The 26,778-nt window shown below is 40.3% G+C and overlaps 1 protein-coding gene across 1 annotated transcript in view; it reads right to left on the bottom strand.

Annotated features, from left to right (window-relative positions):
* The window catches only part of MALRD1 (MAM and LDL receptor class A domain containing 1), a 460,314-nt gene that overhangs the window by 298,384 nt on the left and 135,152 nt on the right, over positions 1-26,778 (bottom strand). Inside the window, exon 15 of the mRNA XM_066584724.1 lies at positions 11,937-12,358. Within this exon, the coding sequence (XP_066440821.1) occupies positions 11,937-12,358 (422 nt within the window). The remainder of the gene's footprint in view (positions 1-11,936; positions 12,359-26,778) is intronic.

Genomic DNA, 26,778 nt, shown 5'->3' with positions numbered 1-26,778 from the left:
AAATGGCCGCTGAAAAACTCTCCGCCCAAAAATATTCCTCCCTCCCAGTTAAGACTTTCACAAGTTGAAAGTCAATTTTCTCCTCATTTCACTAGTTAGACGGATGTGTTCAGATTTCGCATTACCCTGTATTACCAAATGAATCAGCTGTATTTTTCGGTGGAGGAGACATTTTCGTAAGCCATTCCGAAATCTGCCATATTGAATTCAGCTCAGGCATATCAATATTGACTAGAATTTACTCTGAAGCACAGTGAAGTGTCAGTTTTGCTATATCTTTATTTGTGTAGAAGTTAAATAAGGGCAAAGTTTCACAAAGCACTTTATACAATGTGTTCAACGTGTCCACCAATCGATTAGCCATGAACATCTGCCAAAACGTCTCCTCCACCAAAAAAAATGTAGCCTCCCTCCCAATGAAGTTCAACGGTTGTGTCCATATTTGTGCCTCACCCTATATTACCATATGAATCAGCCTAGAATGTTGGATCTGAAAACGAGAATGATAAAACTTCAACATTCCCTTTAAATTTTCAAGAAGACATGCGGAATAAAGTTTAGATCTAGTCTTAGTATTTATTATTTATGTCCAAACAAACAGTGGGAGCCGATGCCAGTAATGTAATATGCGCCAGTCCCGCACCTGCTCTGACTTAATCCCTCCATATTCCACATTTCAATATTTTATGATGGATTCATTGTAATATTGGAAAAATATGACAACGCTGTAAATAATGCAAACAGAAATACTCAGTGATCCCGCTAGTTAAATAAATAATATTCTTTTTTATCTTTTCCTAGCAGACAATCGCCTGAAGCGCTCACGATAGCACTTCGAGGACAGGAGCCAAGATGTACGCTGCCTCAATACAGGAAAGAAACTTACAAGGAAGCTTCGCCGGCGCCGATCGGCTGCAGTTCTGCAACACTGAATCTGTCGGAGAATTTAGCAGCCGGGTCAATTTCCCATCTATTTTTTTACCCTCTCACTAAATCTTGGTAATTGGATTTCACAGGTAGAACTGTTGTGTTGACCACCATTCAATGAACTGCCATTTCTAACAAAACTCCCATGTCAGAGTGAAGCCTCCTGCGGGGAGCGCAGCCACCGGGAAGATCATTTCACAACTCATTTATAATGTCAATGAGGACAAAGTCCGCTACAGTTTCTTTACATATAGACAGGCGCCTTGTTCAGCGGGATGTCTGATGGCGTAGCCAATCGGCAGTAACTACCTATATTCTACAGGCCCCGGCTTTCATTCTTCAGAATTACATTGTATAGATTTTGTCCACTAAGCCATCGGGACAATTAAAGATATTTCTCACCCGCTGAAAACATGACTATGTATCATGAGCTTAAGAGGACGGGTGAAAGAATAGAGAGTGGGATCAATACAAGGAGGGATGAGGGAAAGATGGATGGAAGGACAGACAGATACTGTAGATATGAGAAAGATTAGATAGATAGATAGATAGATAGATATGAGATAGATAGATATGAGATAGATAGATAGATAGATAGATATGAGAGATAGAGAGATATGAGAGATAGAGAGATAGATAGATATGAGATAGAAAGATAGATAGAGAGATATGAGATAGATAGATAGATAGATAGATAGATAGATAGATAGATAGATAGATAGATATGAGATAGATAGATATGAGATAGATAGGAGATAGATAGATAGATAGATAGATAGATATGAGATAGATAGATAGATAGATATGAGATAGATAGATAGATATGAGAGAGAGATAGATAGATATGAGATAGAAAGATAGATAGAGAGATATGAGATAGATAGATAGATAGATAGATAGATAGATATGGGATACATAGATAGATAGATAGATAGATATGAGATAGATAGATAGATATGAGAGAGAGAGAGATAGATAGATATGAGATAGAAAGATAGATAGAGAGATATGAGATAGATAGATAGATAGATATGAGATAGATAGATAGATAGATATGAGATAGATATGAGATAGATAGATAGATAGATATGAGATAGATAGATAGATAGATAGATGGATATGAGATAGATATGAGATAGATAGATAGATATGAGATAGATATGAGATAGATAGATAGATAGATAGATATGAGATAGATAGATATGAGATAGATAGATAGATATGAGATAGATAGATAGATATGAGATAGATAGATAGATATGAGATAGATAGATAGATAGATAGATAGATATGAGATAGATAGATATGAGATAGATAGGAGATAGATAGATAGATAGATAGATATGAGATAGATAGATAGATAGATATGAGATAGATAGATAGATATGAGAGAGAGATAGATAGATATGAGATAGAAAGATAGATAGAGAGATATGAGATAGATAGATAGATAGATAGATAGATAGATAGATATGGGATAGATAGATATGAGATAGATAGATAGATATGAGAGAGAGAGAGATAGATAGATATGAGATAGAAAGATAGATAGAGAGATATGAGATAGATAGATAGATAGATATGAGATAGATATGAGATAGATAGATAGATATGAGATAGATAGATAGATAGATAGATAGATGGATATGAGATAGATATGAGATAGATAGATAGATAGATAGATAGATAGATAGATATGAGATAGATAGATATGAGATAGATAGATATGAGATAGATAGATAGATAGATATGAGATAGATAGATAGATATGAGATAGATAGATAGATATGAGATAGATAGATAGATAGATAGATAGATAGATAGATAGATAGATAGATAGATAGATAGATATGAGATAGATAGATAGATAGGAGATAGATATGAGATAGATATGAGATAGATATGAGATAGATAGATAGATAGATATGAGATAGATAGATATGAGATAGATATGAGATAGATAGATATGAGATAGATAGATAGATATGAGATAGATAGATAGGAGATAGATAGATATGAGATAGATAGATAGATATGAGATAGATAGATAGAGAGATAGATATGAGATAGATATGAGATAGATAGATATGAGATAGATAGATATGAGATAGATAGATAGATATGAGATAGATAGATAGATAGGAGATAGATATGAGATAGATATGAGATAGATATGAGATAGATAGATAGATAGATATGAGATAGATAGATATGAGATAGATATGAGATAGATAGATATGAGATAGATAGATAGATAGATAGATAGAGAGATATGAGATAGATAGATAGATATGAGATAGATAGATAGAGAGATAGATGGATGGATAGATAGAACTATGCTGCCAAAAGCAATTGGATACAAGAATCACAAGTAGTATTTATTTCCTTAGTTATATTACCCTCTATGCGACTCCCTTTATAATGCCCCCTCCGTGGCTCTGGCAGGCAGAGATCACTGCACTTGACAAGTTCCTTCTATCCGATAGAAGTAAATGGAGCAGTGGTCACACATGCATGCTGCCACTCTATTCACATGCGGCATTCAGCATGCGCAGGTCTTGGAATGGTTGGGGGTTCTAGTGGTTGGACCCCCAGCAATCAGTCATTTATTCCCTTTCTTGTGGACAGGGAATAAATGGTTTTAATTGGAAAACTCCTTTAATACTCCATGCAAAACTGACATTTAGTGCTATGCTCCTTTCTAGGCTGATGGTGTGGTGCATGACACAAAGCTTCCCTCTTATGTGTCCTTTAAACCCCCTAGATCATGTTCCACCAGTCCAGGTCCTGTATTAGGCATGACACTCAGTATTAGTTTTGCCCGTTGTGTTACTTATGGACTTACTAACACATATAGATCTACTGCGGTCCTGAAGTGTGTATGTGTAGTGGCCCAGCACATCATCCTGGTCCCTTCCATAAATGTCATACATGTTTGTACTATGTGGATGCACTGTGCAAGCCTGTCTTGTCATTTCCAGTATGTGAGTTGCACAGCTGCGGCGCTTGTGAGGTTAACTTTAATAAAAGCATAAGTCTGCATGTAAATGTATCAGTCTGTCATGTCATGTGGTATGAGAAAAGGTATAAATAGGAGTGCTTGAGAGTGGGAAAAAGGTCTGCTTCTTCATCTTTAACCTGTGTACCATCTACCTGAGTTCCACCAAACACAGAGCTACATGAAGGCACCTTCAGCTTCCTTGTGGTGAAGATGGAAGAGGAGGAGAGATGTCCTGTGATGTCTGAATTCTGGATGTGAATGGAGTGAGCCCCAATAAGAGAGTGAGCAATTGTAAGTAATTCCCCAGACAAGGCCAGTGCAGAGGTACTAATCAATCTTCAAACTTTCCTATGTGGCCGTCCAGAGCCAGGATCACCACGTAGAGGTACACCCATTCTAACTTCTGTCAGAGTGTCTGTGGAGTGATACTACCCCTTTTCCTCTTCCGGAGTGTTTCCCTTTCCAGGAGTGGTTCCTGGCAGATAACATAGACTGCAGGACCGTTGTCATCCTGAGTTTCCTCCCTGACCTCAAATCTCTTGTCTTGCCTGCACTGTAAAGACTTTAATGAAACTGCCTTGTAATAATTGTTTTCAGGTTTTCTCAAGTAAAGTTTAAACCGGGCCCTAACCATTCCTAGGGACCCGTGGTACTCTAAGACTGTCTGTCATTATTCTCCGCCGAGGATCATTCCAGTGTGTAGGCACGGTGACATCACCTGTGACAACTACTACCCCCTCTTTCCTGTTAATTGGCATTCCCTGTCTTAGGGGTGTCTTTGGTGGTCTGCAGTTATATGGCATTGGCTGCATGTTATCCCTCTAGGAAAGGAGTCTGGTAAGTGCCGACATGACAACCCATCACTTAATCCTCCCAGCTCCCCACATATGTCAGGTGTCCAGGGTCTCCCTCTGGGACGCTGCAGACCGATTGGGCTTGGGAGCAGAGTCCACTCCATATCTGGTGGCATGTCATTTTTGTTGCAGCCTGAATTCCATTTAAAAAAAAACCCAAAAAAACAATGATGCAATTGTGTTGGTTTTTTTTCCATTTAACCCTACTTAAACATTTTTTTAAGTTTCAGTGCACTAGACTATTGATCCTTCCAAATTCCAAATTGAATTCCATTTTTGAGGATTCAGACAGAACCCTGGTGTGAAACCTGGGGACATATAACAAAACATGGTGTGAACGCCCCCTTACACATCCTGTATGTTCTGTAGTGATGGGGGGTGTGCCTTTAGAATCACTTCCTTGTTGGGCCCAAGGAACCCCCATTTGACGCTGAAGAAGGCTTTATAACTGGAGTGGAAAACAAAGTTCCCTTGCTGAAATTTAGTCGCTGTTAGCGGCCTATAAACCGGTATTAGACATGAGCGAGCACGCTCGGTTAAGGCAGTTACTCGAGCGAGCAGATTCATTCAAATTTGTTTCGGAGCCAGGATACAGAAAAAAAGTGTGCAAATTCTGGCATCCCATCTTTCTTATTAAATATTGTAATAGTTTGGAGTTTTATCTACACAGCAATACTAAATGGGTGGATTTTCTTAATCGTTAAGGTTTTTATGGGAAAATTGGAAAAGGGTTTTCTTTTAACTTTTAATATTTTTCAATGTTTTTTAATAGTTAGAAAAACTTTATAAAAAATCTTTTATTGTTTTTACACTTTATTTAGTCCCCACTCGGCTCACAAGCGCACTCCATATACACTTTGGGACTGCAGGACATTTATATGTGTTGTCAGTCTATATGTGGGGTCACATAGGGGGCAATATAACTTAGTGGGGCAACAGGGGGGCACTGTTAGTATGTGATGGCACAGAGGGGACATTATTTTGTGGAGCCACAAAGGGAACACTAGTACTATGGGGTGGTTACTGAAGTTCACTCGTGGTAGCTGAACGAAGGGGAAAATATGGTCTGGGCCTGCATAGAGAAGACAATTGGATGACTTCAGTCAGAAGAAATGTCACCTGTGATCACTGGAGGTAACTGCACTGCAATCACTATTACTATGTAAAGCAGCTTGTATCTGACAAACATACCAACACTATGAGAGTCATTAATGGGAGCTATTACTGTGAGGGGAAACAAAGGGCATGGCTTATTCTAAAAGCAGAGTGGCTAAATTTAAAAAAATTTCTGTGACGCGCAAAATTGTCCCTCTTATCGCAGTTGAAAAGTGGAGAGGTATATGCTATACACTTTCAGTGTAGTAGGGATCCATGAGAGGTAAAGGCATAGTGGCCACGAGGAAAAGGACAATACCTACACTGAGTGAGTGTTGTCACATTGCCTGTCACACTCTGGAAGGTCTCATCTGTGTATTGCAGCCACTTTCCTGTAATGCAGCCCCTGTCTGATGCTTATCAGCTATCATCCTGCTGGTGAGATTTTTTTAATTTCAGTTTCACATCAATCCCTATACCATTTTTGTCCACTGAGGGGATAGTTTAATTATCATTGCCTTCCATATTCACCTAAATAAGTTACAGGCCATAAGTCTACAGCCAGGAAGATGAGCTATCAGCCATTAATCCCTTTTTTTTGCGGATAGGTAATCTCCTCTATTATGCCTGTGTGACAGGAGTTGTGTGGTCATCATCAGTAACTGTCATAAGAGTGCCTGTGTCCTGATCTAGACTGTTTTTGTGGTAGGGTAAATATAACATCACACAAACTGAGAAACTAACTAGAAACCAAATCCATAACCCTAAGGAGATCTGAACTACTCAGAACTGAGATCACGTGACCATCTGAGAAAAAAAGAAGCCAGGAGATTCAGACAGAAAGAAATAACTTAGGTAACACTAGCTCAATATTTCATAAAGTCTATTGTTCAGTATCATTCTAGGGAGCCACCTCTTACGTGCCCATAAGAGAGCAGTAAGACTATCTTGTGCTGGGCCCCCACCTCTCTAAGGGCCACATTGTAGATATGTACATACTGAGCTACTAGTTTATAGTTCTATAAATCAAAAATAGCAGCTCACAACAGTCTTTGTGCTGCGGTTTCTGGCTTCATTCATCTCCCCAAGCCATACTTTGTAGAATGAATTCTATTGTAAAACTGTGTTTTGTAGCTCAGGCTATATTTCTTCTTTACTCTGATTCTTGTTATTCCAAATGAAGATAAGTTCAGTGAAAGTTCAGAGAGTTTAGTTAACTATTCTGCTGTATAGCTTTCCATATACGGAGTTCATGGTATGGCTTAAGTAGCGCTCTTTGGATCATATATTTGTTTGTGGGCTTCATATTAGTTAATACTTTATGATTAACAGGAAGGAGAGATGAACCAATCTTCTTGCCCAAAGATGCCCGTACGGTGATGATAGGGTCACAATTATGGTCTATAGTTGCTTTATGGAATTATCTATAATTGGATTTTGTAAATCTGGCTTTATAATGAAATATTTTACTATAAATAGATATATATTTAGGATTTATATATTTGGTTGAGTATCATTAGCATACAGTTTTCCTTGCAGAGACACAGTAAACGGAAGAGAGACGTAAGTAGGGCTAGCCTTCGATCCAGCCCTGCTTAGGTCCTTAGGTTAGCCTTACAGGTCTTGGCCACCGTCTTCTCCATTTTCCACTGGCAGCCATAGTGTGTGTTTTGTCCTTTGTTTTGTCTACACGAACCCTGCTACATGCTCTGCACAGTCTCTGCTCACTTGCTGGAGGGTGCACATACCCAAGCTTTTAAAGGGTCATCTTCCTAAATCATCCCCTGCCGATCATGAGCTATACCCGGCTATGTCAGGCACCTTCTTCATAAGCAATGTGCCTGAATTTTTGGTATTTTGGCCCAGCTTAAGGGCTCTCTCATATGACCATATATGGGCTCCTATCGCATAAATACACTGCATATTCATGCAACTGTAAACCGCATCACATTGTGTATTTTGTCACTTCTGACGTGTTTTTGTGCTTGTAAATACACAGCATATTTACGTGCAAACAGTACGTAGAAGGACCCATGGTTTTGCTGCGCAATCACGCAGTTTATAACCAGGTTACCTCTGTATTTGCTGTGTATTTGCGCCGGCCCATTCACTTCTATGGCCCATTTCAGTGCATAATATACACCAAAATATCACAATCCAAATATTATTTCATGCAACAAAAGTTGATTGAAAAATACGCTTATGTAAATGAACCCATTGAGGTCAACTGTTTTATTACACATGTAAAAAATATGCAGCGTACATTGGGTCATGTGAACGAGCCCTAAAGAGGTTGTACCACTATTAAATAAGTAACAGCTGGTAATGTGTCTGCTTCCCTCGGTGACCTGTTCCCGATGCTTAATTGCTGATGGGACCATCATGCACATGTTCTGGGACTGCGGTGTCATGCAAGACTACTGAGGGGATGTCCTTGTATTTCTGGAGTCTCACCTGGGGGCCCCGAGGATCATGCACCCTGGGGTGTGCCTCTTTGGGCTTGTTGGAGACCTACCAGTGGCAGCCGCACCCCGCACCTTATATAAGCTACTGTTTTTCTATGCTAAGAAGGTGATTTTGTTGAATTGGAAGCACCCTGGTAGGCCGAGCAGGAACGCATGGATCCAGGTGGTGAACTCTGTGCTTCCAATGTATAAACTGACTTATATGGCCAGGGGATGTCCTGAGAAGTTTGACACAGTTTGGGGGGGGCTGGTTGAGCTGTCCAGCAACGGCAGCAGAGATGCCTGTCTAGATACTGGGAATGGATATGGTGAGGGATACCCGCTTGAACCAATCTACTGTTTAGGATAATTCTTTTTTTCTTTAGGGTCGCGCAAGGTTGTTGTTTAAGGGGGAAGGGTTAAAGTTTTGGGGAGGGGGGGTGTTCTCTCCATTTTTTTGTTCTTTTTTTGTTTGTTTTGTCCTGTTTTTCTTTTTTTCCTGGTGTTTCGGGGCTCGGGGGTTGGGAGCCCTCCTTGGTTTGGGTTTGTTCCATTATGGGTAGCTGATAAATAAGTATTATGTTTTATGAGAAATGCACACGAATATGCGAGCCACTCAGTGCTTTCACTTTTGTCTTTTTTTCAGTTCTCATGTACTGTGATGTATCAGCAAGGTGTGCATTCTTTATGATGTCTGCTGCTTCTGTATATTTGTCTATTTTGGCTAAATAAGCATTCCTTTAAAAATATATCTATATATATAACAGCTGGGCATAGCATAAAACGTTAAAAAAAGGAATAATCCACCTTAACTGAGCGGTTTTGACTCCTGGTATGTACGTCCGATGAAAGTCAGGTTGACTGTGCAGCCAATCAGGCCACAGCATCACCGTTCTGAACTCCTGTCATCATAGTGCCCGGGATATGAGAATTTATGCTAGAAGTTCAAGATAGTGATGCTGTGGCCTCTGATTGGCTGCAGTGGTCACCTGACTTGCGCCGGACCTACATTCTAGGAGCCACGAAAACCACTTAGCTGTTTCCAAGAAGGCTGTAAAGTAGTGAGCGTTGCCTTTTTTCATGCCATGTTCAGCCATTATTTGTTTTTAGAGTGTGAAAACCGAAGGCGCGGGGTTCTATTACCTGGCGGTGCCTTCCTTTTTGTGCATTATAATTCCGACTTGTCTGTTCCTGGAGCCTCTTTTCATTCTTCCAAAATGGTCTCTGCAATTCTTAGACTGCCCTTTGCACACTGAACACTTGTGGTACATTGGTAGTCTAAGACACACGCTGCTCTGATTGGCCAGTACTACACACCTGAGCTACCCTGGCCATTCCAAAACCAACATTTAATGTTGGAGTACCAATGCACAGTGTGAATCGAGTAGTGGTAGGAGAGCCATAGCTATTTGTGAAGAATGAAGAGGGGGCTCCAGGTCCAGGTAATATAACCCCTCCGATCACTGGACAAATTTTTTCCTTGGGACTGGAGGGTTAATTTTAAAGGTTCTTAAGAGGGTTGATCATTGACATCTAGGAAAGCAAATTTTCTTATGGAGCCAAGCCATATACCCCTAGATGAGAGGCAACACCTCCTTGGAAAAGTATGCAAAATAACTGTTCTTCAGAAAGAAGTATGGTCATTTGGATGAATACCAATGTTCAGGTCCATTAGGACCCTTGAAGCATGACTTGGGTATACAACAAAGATAGATAATCATTCCCGCATTGACACATGGCTGGCCTTCACTACATTCAACTCCTGGGGTCTTACAAGGCGCTGGCAACCAGCTTGTAGAGGGGCTCACTAGGCGGATGTAGTCAAGGAGCAATCGCCCACTATAGTCCACCTGGCCAGATGATCCTCTTCCTCCATGTGGCAGCGTCTTATAGAGCTATACAAATCATCATCTGGCTCTGGCTCCACCTTTTGATGTTCTGAGCAGCGACTGTCAACCCATTAGCACCCCTGCCACTCAGTCAATTAGTTCTGCTACTGTACTTATGCTATGGGCTTTGTTGATGGGCTTTATCTATGATATAAACTTAACTCTGGTACTGTATTTATGTTATTAGCCTAATTCTGGGGCTGTATTGATATTATATGCTAGGTTCTGGTGCTATATTTATGTACTAAGGTCGTTTTGCGCTGTATTTATGCTATGAGCTTGGTTTTGGTAGTGCAGGCATGTGTTTTATTCTGGTGCTGTATTTATGTCATGAGCTTTATTCTTGTATTGTATTAATGCACTGAAGTTGGTTCATGATGTATTTATGTTAGAAGTTTGGTTCTGTGGTTGTATTTATGTTATGAGCTTGGTTCTGGTATTGCAACTATGTACTGAGATCGTTTCTGGTATTATATCTATGTACCGAGCTTGGTTCATGATGTATTTATGTTATGGGCTTGGTTCATTGGCTGCATTTATGTTATGAGTTCGGTTCTGGTGCTGTATATAAGTACTGGGGTTGGTTGCGGTACAGTATTTAGTCAGTGAGCTGTTCTAGAGTGTGTATGCTGCCATCTTGCTGCTTCCTACACAAGTAGAAAACAAGCAGACTACCTACCAGTGGAATATATATCTATAAATTTTTTATGATGGGGAAATACACGGAAAAAAAAATTGCATAGGGTACCATCTAGCCTAAGGCCGGCACCACATTGATGTATGGAATAGTCACCAATAGTTTGCTGTGGTCCAGTGAAAACTCCAAGAGGTACAGCAATCTTGTGGACATTGGTCTCTGGAGGTCTAGTACTATGTTATACTTAACCTTCTACAAAGTCATATAGCTATGAAGATATTCTTCAGAAACTCTTAGCTGGTGTTAAGAGAACCGAACGAGTAGAACCTTATTTTGGGTCAAACTTTACTAAAAGTTTGGTTTGGCACGAACCCAAACTGAGCTTTTACCAAAGTTCTTCCTGAAACAGAGTTCTTTTGGTTCAGTTCACTCAAAACTAGCACTGAACACTGGTGTATAACATGGTCTAAGGCCGCGGTCATACGAGCATGTTTTACACGCTGCTAAGCAACGTGTAAACCCTACTGCTGACATGCCGGGAATTCTGTGCATGAACGGGCTGCCCCTAGTTCCACGGAGCAGCCCATTCACACGTCTGTGGTGTGGGCAGCCTGCTTCCACGGCTTCCATAGGAGCCTATGGTAAGCACCCTGGACAACGTGCACCATGGAATTGACAGGTGAGTCGGCACTCGCTGTCCATTCTTTTTCAGAAGCGCAGATTCTGCATTTCTAAAAAGCGTCCGTGTGAGCATAGCAACCTATTTGTTGCTATAGAAGCGTGGTTTTACATGCTGCTTTAGCAGCGTGTAAAACACGCTCGTCTAACCAAGCCCTTAGAGCTATGAAAGCCTATATAATACTCTGAGTGTTATGCAGGGCCTTTAAGGCTCTTAGACAGCATTGTACTCCCATTTTAGGGGTTTTCGTAAACTTTAAGTTTAGCTCAATCTAATTCAGACCGAAAAGTTTTGCAAAAGTTTGAGAAACCAGCTGAATCGAACTTTTCAAAAGTTCACTCACCACTACTCTTGGAATGAAATATTTAGAACCAAGCAACAAATGAAATATTAATAAATTGATTCATTACCTGGAATGGCAGAGAACTGTTTATGAAGAGTATTTTCTTTAACCATCGGTTTCCTTTACTTCCAAACGATTGCCATAGTAAGAGGCCTCTAGTGTTCCTCCTAGTCCTTTTATAAACTGCCAAGGAATAGATCTGCCGTCCAAACATGTGGTAATGGAAGCGGAAAATACAAGATTTATTCTCCTTATTCACTGTAGCTTCTATTTCAGGACTTAGTAAAATGGCTTGATTCCTGTACAGCTGAGGCTCTGATGTCTCAATGTAGAGGTAATGCCCTTTGGCTGTTCCCAGAGTATGGTCTTTCATGGGTCCGGTGTCAAGAGTTGGTGTCTGGCCTTGATGTCTAGTCCAATCAAAGTCGTCATCGGTGTCTTGCATCCAGTTACATAATCCATCTTCAAAGTTACATTGTAATTCAGAAGCTGCAATGAATTGTAGAAATAATAAGTCTGATATATTTTACTTATTCTACCAGATTTCCCGTATAAGTGATCACCTATACATAAACAGTAAGGACGTACCTTACTACTGGTTGTATGTATGTTATATTAGAGAATTATTACCATACATTGATGTTAGTTGATGTGATTGATGTTATGGCCGCTGCTCAAGGCCGGCAGCGTCTTTAAACCCTCCATAAGTCAGTCGTGGCCAGCATTGTGTCCCGTGTGGTAGACACTATCAGTTTCCTGGTACCCTTAGGGTACACATGCTGCTGGTCCATCTCTTAAAGAGCGAGTGTGTGCACCCAGCTTTCCCATCTCCAACCAACCCAGTCAGGCCTCTTGCTACTTAAGACACTCTTCCTTGCTAGTAAGTGCCTGAGTAATCAGTTTCCATACTTTGTGAAGTTGCAAGTGTGTTTCTGTCTGATCCTCTAGTAATTGATCCATGCCTGAGCTACCCAGCTTTCCTGACCCCTCCAATCCTGACCGTGGAGCTGAAATACTTCCTGAGACACTGTGGTATGCCGTGTCAGCCCTATGGGCATGAACTCCTCAGGTAGGATAGAGGATATGTCAAAAGAGAGTAACCCAAAGGGACAGCTGGCTCCTCGTTCCCTTCCCGTTTGTCTGACAACATCCATCACATTGGAAGGCCAAAGCCAGATAATGCTAATAGGTGGGTAAGCAATGTGAATGACACTGCTAGATGGACTTAAAACACCAGCTAGACAAGTAAATACAATCAGACTTAAATCACCCAATCAATGGTAGACTCATTTTCCATGGAAACGTGAGTTCCAGAACAGTTATTTGTTGTATATAGTTAAATTAAAGTTGATCATCCATGTCGGCTCCCAGACCTTATGTGACCTATCCTTGAAGCCACCAGCCAACACTACTAGCCGAGCGTAGTCTCATACTCTGATCTCCCCTGGACTAGGGTGGCTAGAGCCAGGACACAAGTCTTTACCAGCAACCCTTCCTACTTATGTGGACAAGGGCACAATGGTGTGCTTGAAGGAGCTGGGCCAGGTCCTCCCAATGAAAGACTGAGATGGTTCCGCTTGGCAGGTAGGCTCATGAGGACAAGGACTCAGCCGTGTCAGATAAACCAAAACTTAGGTATGGTCGCCCACACTCTCCACTAGGTAGGGGACACATAGAAGGGTGGCATTTGCATGCAGCCACATGTTAATAGATTCCCGGACTGCTAAATAGAATGTTTAATAGAACATTAAAAAGTAGAACATAGTCGTCGTGATCACCAAGTCTATACTCAATGTTGCCTGGGTGGATGTGGGCGATACACCAGCAGCGTTTTCTAATACACAGCAGATTTCATGGTTGGTACTTGCATTGGCAATGTCTGCAAGTGATGCTCCCCCAGAGAGTGTTTCATCTGGACAAAGTCCCAATTGAAGTCCCATAAGAAGCTCAGAGTCCGAAACAATGTAAATCAAAGCATTCTTTCAATGTGTCTTCCCTCTCAAAGGACTACTACTCAACTGACCTTATGCTACTTCCTGTTGCCGATACCCGTGTTCACACACATCCCCCACCAGTTAAAGGGCCAGTATCTGGTTTAATAATAAAACTACAATGCTACACTGTTTCTCCAAAAATAGGCTCTACCTCAAAAATAAGCCCTAGTCAAATTTTCTGAAGGGGCTTGAAATATAAGCCCTACCCTGAAAATAAGCCCTAGTTACTAGAGATGAGCGAACGTACTCGGATAAGCACTACTCGTCCGAGTAATGTGCTTTATCCGAGTACCTCCCCGCTCGTCCTGAAAGATTCGGGACGCGCTGCGGAGCGGGGAGCTGCAGGGGAGAGCGGGGAGGAACGGAGGGGAGATCTTTCTCTCCTTCTCTCCCGCCCGCTCTGCCCCGCTCCCCGCTGCGACTCACCTGTCAGCAGCGGAGCGCCCCGAATCTTTCAGGACGAGCACAGCGGTACTCGGATAAGGCACATTACTCGGACGAGTAGTGCTTATCCGAGTACGTTCGCTCATCTCTACTAGTTACACTACATAAGAAAAAAATTACCTAACATGCTTGGTCTAGGTACCCCCCGCTGCTCTCTAGAGGTTCAGCGCAGTTCTCAGCCGCTTATACAACATAACGCCCTGGTTACGGGATTCATAAATCCCACCTCCAGGAAGTGATTGCTGTGATTAGTTCTTCAACCGCTGCTTAGCCAATCAATGCAGTGCTGGATGAACCAATGCAATGGCTGTGATTGGCCGTGGCTCAGCCAATTCATAATTCCGGCCTCTACAACGCAATGGCTGTTGATTAGTTCTTCCACCGCTGCTCAGCCAATCAATGCAGTGCTGGATAATCCAATCACAGCCATAGCATTGGTTCATCCAGTGCTGCATTGATTGGCTGAGCAGCGGTCAAAGAACGAACTACAGACATCGCTACGTGGAGGCGGGATTTATGAATCCCATAACCAGGAAGTGATGTTGTATGAATGGTTGAGGACTACAGGAAGCACGTCATAGCTGTGGAGAGCAGAGGGAGGGACCTAGACCGAGTCTGCTAGGTAAGAATAATAATACCTCCTCCGAAAATAAGACCTAGTGCCTCTTTTGGGAAAAAAATTAATATAAGACACAGTCTGATTTTTGGGGAAGCACAGTATCAACAAGAAAACTTGATAATAGAGTATGAACATCATAAAGAGGAACAGAACCCCCTCTACACCTGGCTCAGAGCTGTAATGGTATGGTCCTATTCAAACCAAGGTCAGCGGAGAGGCCCTCCCACATATATTTGAAAACTCTAAGAAACACAAAATATCATTAAACCAAACTAAATCTATTTAATAATTCATTAAAAACTGAATTTGAAAGTAGAATTTCAAAGAAAATATATTACAGCCATCTCAGGAAAACCCACTAAAGATGGTTTCCTCCACATAAAAAAATCTGAACTACTAATTTCTTCATCCTCTGTCAAGCTACATTCAGCATTTGATTAGTTTCTTTTTATAGATAGGGCTGGGATAAAGGCTAACCGAGGGTAGGCGACCGTCTAGGTGTCACTGCGCTATAGGTGAGAGGGAAGCGTAATTTTATTGGTAAAACTTTTTTGTAGCACTTAACATACTATACAATGAGAGCACCCATCAGACTCTGTAAACCTTTGGAGAAATTGCCATGGTGGTCAGGGCTGAATGGAAAAGAAAATTAAAGTGAGTCACTGGGTTAAATATTTATTCTGCCTGTATCCGTTTCTATTAAAATGTGTTTAAATCTTTTTTATAAAGAGAGTAAGGAGGGGTGCGGGGATAGAAGAGTTCTGCAATTTGCCTAACCTGCCTAGGGCGCCAAATCACCCTGTTCTGGCCCTGTCAGAGATCAGTGCTTTGGGCAAGCTAAAGTTGTGTTCCGATCTATAAATTGTATCAAGCCAAAATTTGCATGCCAAAGCCAGAAATTGCTGATAACATTTTGCTGCGTTTTTTGCACCAAGCTGGTGTCCATTGCAGGACATAACCACTCCATTCTTTTTTTTTTTGGAGGGGGGGGTGGGGTGGAAGGGTGGGCATGAAATATAAGCCCTACCCCGAAAATAGGCCCTAGCTACTGGGAAAAAAAATTATAATACATCTCCCAGAAGCACTGCCGGGGCTCAGCTGCATCTTCTCCCTGGGTACTCATTCTGGCTGTTATTGGTCAAAGCGCTCAGCCAATCAGAGGCAGTGCTTCCAGGAGGTGGAGGTTTTTTAATCCTAAGCCAGAAGAAAATGACAGAACCCTGCCGCAGACCCGGGGAGAAGATGCGTCAGAGCCCTGCAGCGCTTCTAGGTGATGTTTTTTTTTTTTTTCCAGCAGCTAAGGCTTATTTAAGGACTTTGACAGTAGGATTTCCTGTTGCATTGATTCGCATGAAAACTGCGTTTTTGTGTGAATTGGTAAATGCTGTATTATTTTTTGCAGGTACAAATTTAAAAATCTTGCAAAAAAACGGACATATGAGCGCTTACATTGGAAGCATTGGTTCTAATAGAGCCGTTTTTTTTTTCAGACCTATACATGCGGGAAAAAACCCACTCGTCTGACGGAGCCCTGAAGTACTTCTCTTGACTTCCTTTGATTTATCCAGCCTAATAGCATTTCCAACAACCGAGCAAATGCTGAGCTTACAGTGAAAGCACAAAAACATTAAAAACATATTTTGAGGGCTCTTAAGTTATTATGATAATTTCCATGTTTGAAACATGAGAGTCAATACTGCTAAAAAGACTTCAAAGGTGGATTTAAAATGTTTCTTACAAATGCACTGAGCGCGATTCGAGTCATCATATGTATCAAAGGAAAATAATGCCTGTTATGTAATAGAGGAAAATGACGTAAGGGAGGTCTCAGGGGACTATTATACAGCCGGGGTGAATAGAACTCCAAATCAACTGAAATGCCAAAAAAAGGTAGAGTGAAAAAAAAAATACATTAAACTATTCCCTGCTGTAGCCGCTTACTATAGGGACCATCAAATACATTAAGACTACAGCCGAGATAGCAAGAAAATGTCCCCTACTGTAGCTTCACATGAAGAGGAAGAGACAAGCTACCTTGGCATCAATTAACATCTAGACATGTCCTACTATTAGTGCAACGTATTCAAAGGTGAAATGTACATATCTATCTATCTCTTATCTCTCTATCTATCTACCTATAATCTATCTATCTATCTATCTATCTATCTCATATCTATCCATCTCATATCTATCTATCTATCTATCTATCTATCTCATATCTATCTATCTCATATCTATCTATCCATCTCATATCTATCTATCTATCTATCTATCCATCTCCTATCTATTTATCTATCTATCTATCTATCTATCTGTCTATCCATCTGTCTATCTATCTCTTATCTCTCTATCTATCTACCTATAATCTATCTATCTCATATCTATCTATCTCCTATCTATCCATCTCCTATCTATCCATCTCCTATCTATCCATCTCCTATCTATCTATCTATCTATCTATCTATCTATCTATCTACCTATCTCCTATCTATCTATCTATCTATCTATCTATCTATCTATCTATCTATCTATCTCATATCTATATCATATCTATCTTATATCTATCTCCTAGCTATCTCATATCTATCTATCTCCTATCTATCTATCTATCTATCTATCTATCTATCTATCTATCTATCCATCTATCTATTTAAAATCTATCTATCTCTCTCATATCTATCAATCTACCTATCTATCATATATCTATCTATCTATTTATCGCATATCTATCTATCTCATATCTATCCATCAATCTCATATCTATCTATCTTATATCTACCTCCTATCTATCTATCTATCTATCTATCTATCTATCTCCTATCTATCTATCTATCCACCTATCTCATATCTATCTATCAATCTATCTATCCATCTCATATCTATCTCCTATCTATCTATCTATCTATTTCATATCTATCTCATATCTATCTATCTCATATCTATTCATCTCATATCTATCTACCTATCTATCTATCTTATATCTATCTATCGCATATCTATCTATCCATCTATCTATCTATCGCATATCTATCTATATATTATATCTATCTATCCATCTATCTCATATCAATCTATCTATTTATCGCATATCTATCTATCTGATATCTATCCATCTATCTTATATCTATCTATCTTATATCTATCTTCTATCCATCTATCTATCTATCTATTTGTATATCTATCTATTTTATATCTATCTATCTTATATCTATCTATCTACCCATCTCATATCTATCTATCTATCTATCTATCTATCTATCTATCTATCTATCTATCTATCTATCTATCGCATATCTATCTATCTTATATCTATCCATCTATCTCATATCTATCTATCTTATATCTATCTCCTATCTATCTATCTATTTGTATATCTATCTATTTTATATCTATCTATCTCATATCTATCTATCTATCTATCTATCTATCTATCTATCTATCTATCCACCCATCTCATATCTATCCATCCATCCATCTTATATCTATCTATCTCATATCTATCCATCTCATATCTATCTATCTATCTATCTATCTATCTATCTATCTATCTATCTATCTATCTATCTATCTGTCTGTCTGTCTGTCTGTCTCATATCTATCTATCTATCTCCTATTAATCCATCTCCTATCTTCTATCTATGTATCTCCTATCTATCTATCTATCTATCTATCTATCTATCTATCTATCTATCTATCTATCTATCTATCCACCTATCTCATAGCTATCTATCTATCTTATATCTATCTATCTATCTATTTATCGCATATCTATCTATCTCATATTTATCTATCTATCTATCTCATATCTCTCTATCTATCTCACATCTATCTATCTATCTATCTATCTATCTATCTATCTATTTATCGCATATCTATCTATCTTATATCTATCTCCTATCTATCTATTTATCTATTTGTATATCTATCTATTTTATATCTATCTCCTATCTATCTATCTATCTATCTCATATCTATCTATCCCATATCTATCTATCTATCTATCTATCTATCTATCTATCTATCTATCTATCTATCTATCTTATATCTATCTATCTACCCATCTCATATCTATCTATCTATCCACCCATCTCATATCTATCTATCTATCTATCTATCTATCTATCTCATATCTATCTATCTATCTATCTATCTATCCATCTATCCATCTTATATCTATCTATCTCATATCTATCCATCTCATATCTATCTATCTATCTATCTATCTATCTATCTCATATCTATCTATCTATCTTATATCTATCTATCTATCTATCTATCTATCTATCTATCTATCTATCTATCTATCTATTTATCGCATATCTATCTATCTCATATCTATCTATCTATCGATCTATCTATCTATCTATCTCATATCTCTCTATCTATCTCACATCTATCTATTTATCTATCTTTCTATCTATGGCGCTGGATATGGTTGTCTGCTATTATAGTGCATCCAAGCTAAAGAGCAACCAGTTGTGTGTTCAGACACATTAGTTGGAGGACTGGCACTGTATTTGGCTGGATATGCAGTGCCCGTTGATCAGAATGATTCCTGACATCCTCCTCCGACCCCTTTCAGTGATCCCCTTTTGCTGGATGTTTTCCTTGACCGCACCATTCTCAGTATACTCTCCGCACCATTACATAAGAAAACCCCATGCAGTTGGCAGTCAAATTCCGGCCCCGGCTAGTCGAGCACCGATGACCGGCCTCGTTGGAAGTCGCTCCGATTGCTGGATTTTCCCATCCAATGTGGATTCACACTGAAACTGATCCACTGAAAACTTATTAATTGATTTTATGCAGCACTCTGGGGTCACGGGGAGAATTTCTATCCAGAGAAGAGCCAATCGTAAAAAGGCCGGGGGCTCGAATAAAGTGTATATACAGTACTACTATAACTATTTAACTCCTTACCCAGCGGATGGGTGAAAACTCCCCAGAGTACCCCTTTAAGTACTTCTCTTGACTTCCTTTGATTTATCCAGCATAATAGCATTTCCAACAATCAAGCAAATGCTGAGCTTACAGTAAAAGCGCAAAAACATTAAAAACATATTTGGAGGGCTCTTAAGTTATTAACCGGGCAGGATACATCTTATTCCTGGAGATTGCAGGGCAATGGCGCATTGCTGGTACTGATGTAGAGCGCCTGTGAGATGTCAATCAGGACTAGAGGGGCTAGACTGCACTCTTCCTGAAAATGTCAACACCCAGATGACTTTTCACGGAGCAGACATTGCACGCCATTTTAAAAGTTCATTTTATTGATTTTACTGCATCTGAAGAAGCCTAAAATGACATGTTTGGAAACTGTCCGGTCATCTATTGCCCCTTACTGCCCATTTAGGTGGCTAAGGGTCAATTTACACAGGTAGACAGTCGTCCCAGTGATAATCACTCATATGCTTTCACACAGGAGCGATCATTGCACAGATAGTAACATAGTATGTAAGTCTGAATGAAGACAATGTCCATCTAGTCCAGCCTGTCTATCCTCCTATGTTGTTGATCCAGAGGAAGGCAAAAAAACCCAAGAGGCAGGAGCCAATTAGCCCTTTTGGGGGACAAATTGCTTCCCGGCTCCCTGATGGCAATCAGACTAATCCCTGGATCAACCCCTAATAGTTCCTACCTGCCTGTATACCCAGATCAACAATTAACCTAAGATTTATATCCTGTAATATCCTTCTTCTCCAGAAAGACATCTAGTCCCTCTTAAACTCCTCTATGGATTTTGCCATCACCACTTCCTCAAGCAGAGAGTTCCACAGTCTGACTGCTCTTACAGTAAAGAACCCTTTTCTGTGTTGGCGATGAAACCTGCTTTCTTCTAGACTTAGCGGATGCCCTCTTGTTACCGTCGCAGTCCTGGGTATAAACAGATCATAGGAGAGATCCATGTATTGTTCCCTCATGTACTTATACATGGTTATTTGGTCGCCCCTTAGCCTTCTTTTTTCCAGGGTAGCCGCACATTGTCCTCCGTTGCATTGATTATATTGTATAATTTTGTGTCATCTGCAAATATTGATATTTTGCTGTGCAGCCCCTCTATCAGGTCATTGATAAATATGTAGAACAGAATGGGGCCTAATACTGAACCCTGTGGCATCCCGCTAGCGACGGTGGCCCAATCAGAATATGAACCATTTATTACCACCCTCTGCTTTCTTTCTCTGAGCCAATTCTTTACCCAGATACACACGTTTTCACCCAATCCGAGCTGTCTCATTTTGTATATCAGCCTATTATGTGGCACGGTGTCAAATGCTTTAGAGAAGTCCAGATATACAAGATCAATAGACTCTCCCAGATCCAGCCTAGAGCTTACTTCATCGTAGAAGCTGATCAGATTGGTCTGACATGATTGACTCCTCATGAACCCATACTGGTGAGGAGTTATTCCGTTGTTCTCCTTGAGGTATTCTTCGATAGCGTCTCTCAGAAACCCCTTGAATATTTTTCCATTTACTGAAGTGAGACTTACCGGCCTGTAGTTACCAGGCTCTATTTTGGACCCCTTTTTGTAAACTGGAACCACGTAGAGCATGCTGGGGATTGTGCCAGCCACCCGCCTCCATTCACACTACACAAGCTGTCCTTCATAGGGGAGTGACTGCCGGCTTCCACAGGCGGATTGGTTTTGGATTTTTATTCCTACAGAAACTGAACAAAATTGTTCAGATTTCCACAATCCAGTGAGAATCTGAATGATATTGTTTAATCATTTAATGTGATAGGGGCCAAGAGGGGCTGAAGGAGTTAATATATGTTGCTTATCTAAATGAATATATTGCAAATATATTTTCATGTGTAACAGAACTCATGACTATTGAGAAACAGGCTTGTGGTTTCTCTCTTAAGTTGTACGTCTGATCTAAATGGAAATCAGGAAGTTCACCATAGCAGATGTTCATAAATGTAGCAAGAGATGGCCTAACCACAAAGAAATTGTCAGCTCTCTCTAAAATGAATGTGTTTGTCTCAGTCATATATCACAAGTCTAAATGTCAAGTCATAAGTTTATTGTCAGATGTATGTAAAATCACGAGTTTTTCCTTGTTTAGCCACGAGTCCCATCCCTACGTGGGGGGGGGGGGGGACTGGCTATAAAAGCCAAGACATGCAAATAATAAACTCAGAGTTCATTGCTTTTAACCATATACTGTGTATGGCTCAATACTTTGACTCTCAAGAGCGCTCCTACTTAGGTCAATTTGGAACCGGACAACATCACTGACCAGTCTGTTTGTGCAGACTAACCCTCGACAAATGCAATAGGGCCCTAAAACAATCTCAAAGGTTTCCATGAGGAATCCAGCAGTACTTGTTTCTTTTCCCAGTTTGGCTCCCATCTCGAGTTATAGCCCCAGAAGTTTCTTGCATGCCATATTTTAATTAGTGGTGGATAGAGCAATGGGTGGTCCACCTCTGTCAGCACTTCAGGCTCTCTATCTGCCCATTGTACTAAGAAATGCCCTCTTCCTTGCTTAGTGATGTCTCCAGCTTCACCTGCTGGAGAGCGCATGTGTTCCACTTTCAATGTGCTTGTGCTTGACTGAGTGATGGAGCGCATGCGCTGTGACTCCTTCTCGAGCCTGACTGATGTCACAGGCACGTCTTGTCGTCAGTGTGGCATAAGTGCATTGAAGGTGGTACGCATAATGCCTCCAGCAGACGGAGTTGGAGATGTCATTGAGCAAAGAAGGCCACCAGACAGTCCACCACTAATTAGCATAGGGCGCAAAAGTTACTTCTAGGGCTATAACTTGAAACTGCAGACAAAAATATGGTGGCAGACTTCTATTAAAGGGGTGGTCCTGCGACACATGAGTATTATTAGGGCAAATGGCTATCATAGAGTCTGAAAATCAGCACCCCATCCCCTATGTTACAGAATAGAGAGCAGCTCTATAAGAGCCTTTCCATCCCTTAAAGACCTACCATGACATTTGCAGTTTCAGTCAAAATGATTCAACACCCAATTAGGTCAATTTGCCAAATTCATTAACTTTCTGCTGTTTGCAATAAAGCAATAAGAATTAAAATAATGCACCACAACTAATATAACAAGCGTTTTTTCAAATTCTATACAAAATGCCCCTTCTAAGGACTACAGCAGTCTCAGAACTATCCAACTTCCTAAATAGAATCCCTCATAAGAGCGGACATTTGCAAATCAAGTGTTTGTCTTGAGGACATCTAATGCAACTGAACAGGGACTTCATTAGTTACATCAGGTATGCTTAAGATAAAACACATCAAATACCTGGACTGGTTAGGAGAGAGTGGTCCAAAAAGTTAAGAGAAGAGATAATAAAGTAGCTGAATGTCAATGTTTTGGTTACAAATTACAATGCAAGAAAATCCTAAAGTTTTTGAGCAAACAAAAAGTTGACTACAAAGACAAAGTCAACCTTCTGCTTGACTTCTTAAACTCCTTAATGACACGGCCTATTTTGGCGTTGAGGACCAAGCGATTTTTGATATTTTTCCATCTCCATTTTCCAAAAGCCATAACTTTTTTATTTTTCCATTGATGCGGCTGTATAAGGACTTGTTTTTTGCGTGGTGAGCTGTAGTTTTTATCGGGGCCACTTTTGGGTACATAGGCTATATTGTAAAACTTTTATTATTTTTTTTATGATAACGGAGAGATAACGCATCAATCCTGACATAGATTTTTTTTTACACCGTTAATCATGCAGCATAAATGACACGCTAAATTTTTTCTGCGGGTCGGTGCGGTTACAACGATACCAAAATTCTTCTATTTTTTTTAGGTTTTTACACGTTTTTGCAATAAAAAGCCTTTTTTTTAATCTTTTTTTTTCTCTATAGCTGCATTCAAAGTCCTAAAACTTTTTTATTTTTCTTTGTACGGAGCTCTATAAGGGCTTATTTTTTGCAAAACAAGCTGTAGTTTTTATTGGTACCATTTTGGGGAATGTACGGCTTTTTTGATCACTTTTATTGCATTTTTGTGAGGCAAAATGCTAAAAATTAGCATTTTGCCTCTCTTTTTTAAGTTTTTTTTTACACTTTTTGTCGTACAAAATAAAAAGCATGTTCAACTTTTTGTACAGGTTGTTACGGATGCGTCAATACCCAATATGTGGGGTTTTAATTTTTTTTTAACCTTTTTTTATGCCAATATTAGATTTTTCTTTTTTTACATTTTTATTTTTATTTTTTTACGCTATTTGATTCCCTCTGAGGTACTTGCAGCACTGTGCCTATGATCGCTGTGATAAGGCATGGCAAAGCTACTGCTCTGCCATGCCTTATCGCTTATACAGCGATAATAGGCATAGGCAATACAGGACGCCAGTGTCTGGAATCATGTTGCCATGGTGACAGACCGAGCTCTCGCGATGACATCGCGAGAGCCGGCCGGAGACACAGAGGGAGCGCGCTCCCTCTGTGAACTCTTTCCCTGCCGCAATCTAAGTAGATCGCGGCAGGGAAGGGATTAACAGCGGGGGGCCCTAAATAAATATCCTGCCCGTTGCGGACGTGGCAGAAGGGACTGAAAAGTCCGTAAGTATCCTGCCAGTTGCGGACTCGGCAGTAAGGACAATAGTGGTAAATCGAGAGGTAAGTCCATAGTCAGAATGGGGTCCGACCAGTCTCAGACTTTCCTGACACCCATTGAAATAATAAGATTGGGGGAAGGGAAGGACATCTGTAGGCAAGCCTATAAAATATATAAACAGATCGGACTTAAAAAGAACAGACAATATAGAAAACAGCTAGAGAAGTAGCAAAGGACAAAGAAAGCAAGTTAGCCGTGGGGAGAGAATGTAGTACGTTGTTGAGAAAAGCAGGTGTTTAGAATTTTGGGAATCTTAGACCAACGAGTTTGGGAAAGATTCAGAGATAGTGAAAGGTTGGATAAAAGTATGTTAGACAGATGGATTAAGGCAAGTGTAGATACGGCAGTTATCAGAGAAAGGAAATCCTTTATAGTCTGTGTTCCTTTGGGACATAAAGCAAGTTCATGCAAAATCTGTGGATAATTATGTGACAAATAACCATTATTGTTTGTCTTGTATGTCTTGATGTTATGTAATCTAATCTTTGTTGGACGTTTTAGTCCCCGTCATACAAGTGTAAGAAAGTGTAAGAAAGTTATACGCTACTCACGTCTGTAGGGGCTTTTAAGAATACAAGGGTTAAAAATGCGGCGAATGTTGCGCTTTTAGAAGCGCTTAGCATGTTGTCTTTTCTATGTGTTTAACTATTCCCCTGCCGTCTGTGTTTGATAGTCTGTGCAGAGAAATATACCTCTTATAATTACTAATGATTAATGTTGTGTAAAGTCTGAATGTTCTGGCCGCTCTCAAAAATCTGTTTCATAGAGAGATAAAATTCAAGGTCATAGAAGAAAGACAGACGCTGATAAAATAAGAAACTTGTAATGAATTACGTGAATTATACGGTTTTAAAAATAGAAAACATATAGGGATTTTAAGATATGTTTTTGCTTTTTGGGTAAATGTCAGTTCTGTGATTGGTTGGATGTCTGTATCACTGCTAAATGCTGTTAGTACTGTACTGTCTTTGAGAGAATTTTCTGTAGGAGAGAAACACGCAAACGGCCATACCTGTACTTACACCTGCTGCCAAACTCCGCACCTTTCTGGGCCTTGTTTCATACTGCCGCCCATGGATCCACTCTGTTTCCTCTCTTATGCAACTACTCTATGACTGTCTTTCAATCATTCTTTTCTCTCTCACCCCTGAAGCTCATTTCTCAGCTCTCCACCCTTTTACACTTTATCATTTATTCTTTTCTGTACTGAATTTTCTGGCCATATGACGACAGTATTGACACAAAAGCACGGAGGACCACCACGGCCACTTGGATACTACTCCATGAGGCTGGATCCAGTGGCTCAAGGAACTCCCTCATGTGTGTGTGCGGTGGCAGCAGTACAGGCAATGGTTGACAAATCTTCGGAGTTGGTATTGAACTACCCCTAGTGGTCTTCACCCCTCATGACATCCGGAGCATATACACGCAAGTGCAACCCAAGCACTTATTTCTGGCCCGTCAAATCCAGCTACAATGTGCTCTTGTCATTCTTTTCAATGTTGCTACTACCCTAAACCCGGCTACTCTTCTTCCAATTAAGTATCCTAGTTCAAAAGGGGGGGGGGGGGGGAGAAGACATAGGTGATCTAGGTATTGCAGGTCAGCTATTTTTAATTTTTTTTTTCTTTCTCTCTTTTTGCAACAAGGTTATGATCTATTTGAAATAGAATACCAGCCTGATGGTCTAGCGGTAATCGGTGCAAGGGGTTTCAGGAGTGCCAATTCAGCTGGCAGAAACTGAACCGCTTGAGGTAATGTTTAAAGGGTCGCGGTGCCTCACGCGCTTCCTTGTGCTGGAAGGTCCTGAAAGCATATTGGGAACTGATGTGATGGGATCCTTGGGATGTTGTATCGAACTTCACCCGTCGGTGAGGCTCGTATACACCCCGGGTCTGAAAGTCACCCGACCTTCTGTCCGATGGCAGCAGACCAAGCGACACCTCTCCCTGTCCTCACTCTTACGCACACAGAGGAACAAGTTTTTAGTGTCGTTCCTTCGAGCCTTTGGGCCACCAAACAGACGGACCTCGGCAGATTGTCAGTCCCACCAGTAATGGTTTTCCTAAAGGAAGGAGAAAAAGCCCCCTTGGTCCGTCAGTACCTCCTGGCACATGTCCAGGTAGATGCAATTGCAGACACTGTCTCTTCTTTATGTTAACTTAAAGCCCTTAAGGAATGTGTCTTCCCAGCCAATACCCCTTTGTTCCCCATTAACAGAAAGAGTTTAAAGGGCCAGCCAGACTGTCAG

The sequence above is a fragment of the Eleutherodactylus coqui genome, chromosome 12, assembly GCF_035609145.1.
Source record: "Eleutherodactylus coqui strain aEleCoq1 chromosome 12, aEleCoq1.hap1, whole genome shotgun sequence".
NCBI lineage: Eukaryota > Metazoa > Chordata > Amphibia > Anura > Eleutherodactylidae > Eleutherodactylus > Eleutherodactylus coqui.
The sequence above is the reverse complement of the archived record's forward strand: the minus strand, read 5'-3'. Positions and strand labels throughout refer to the sequence as shown.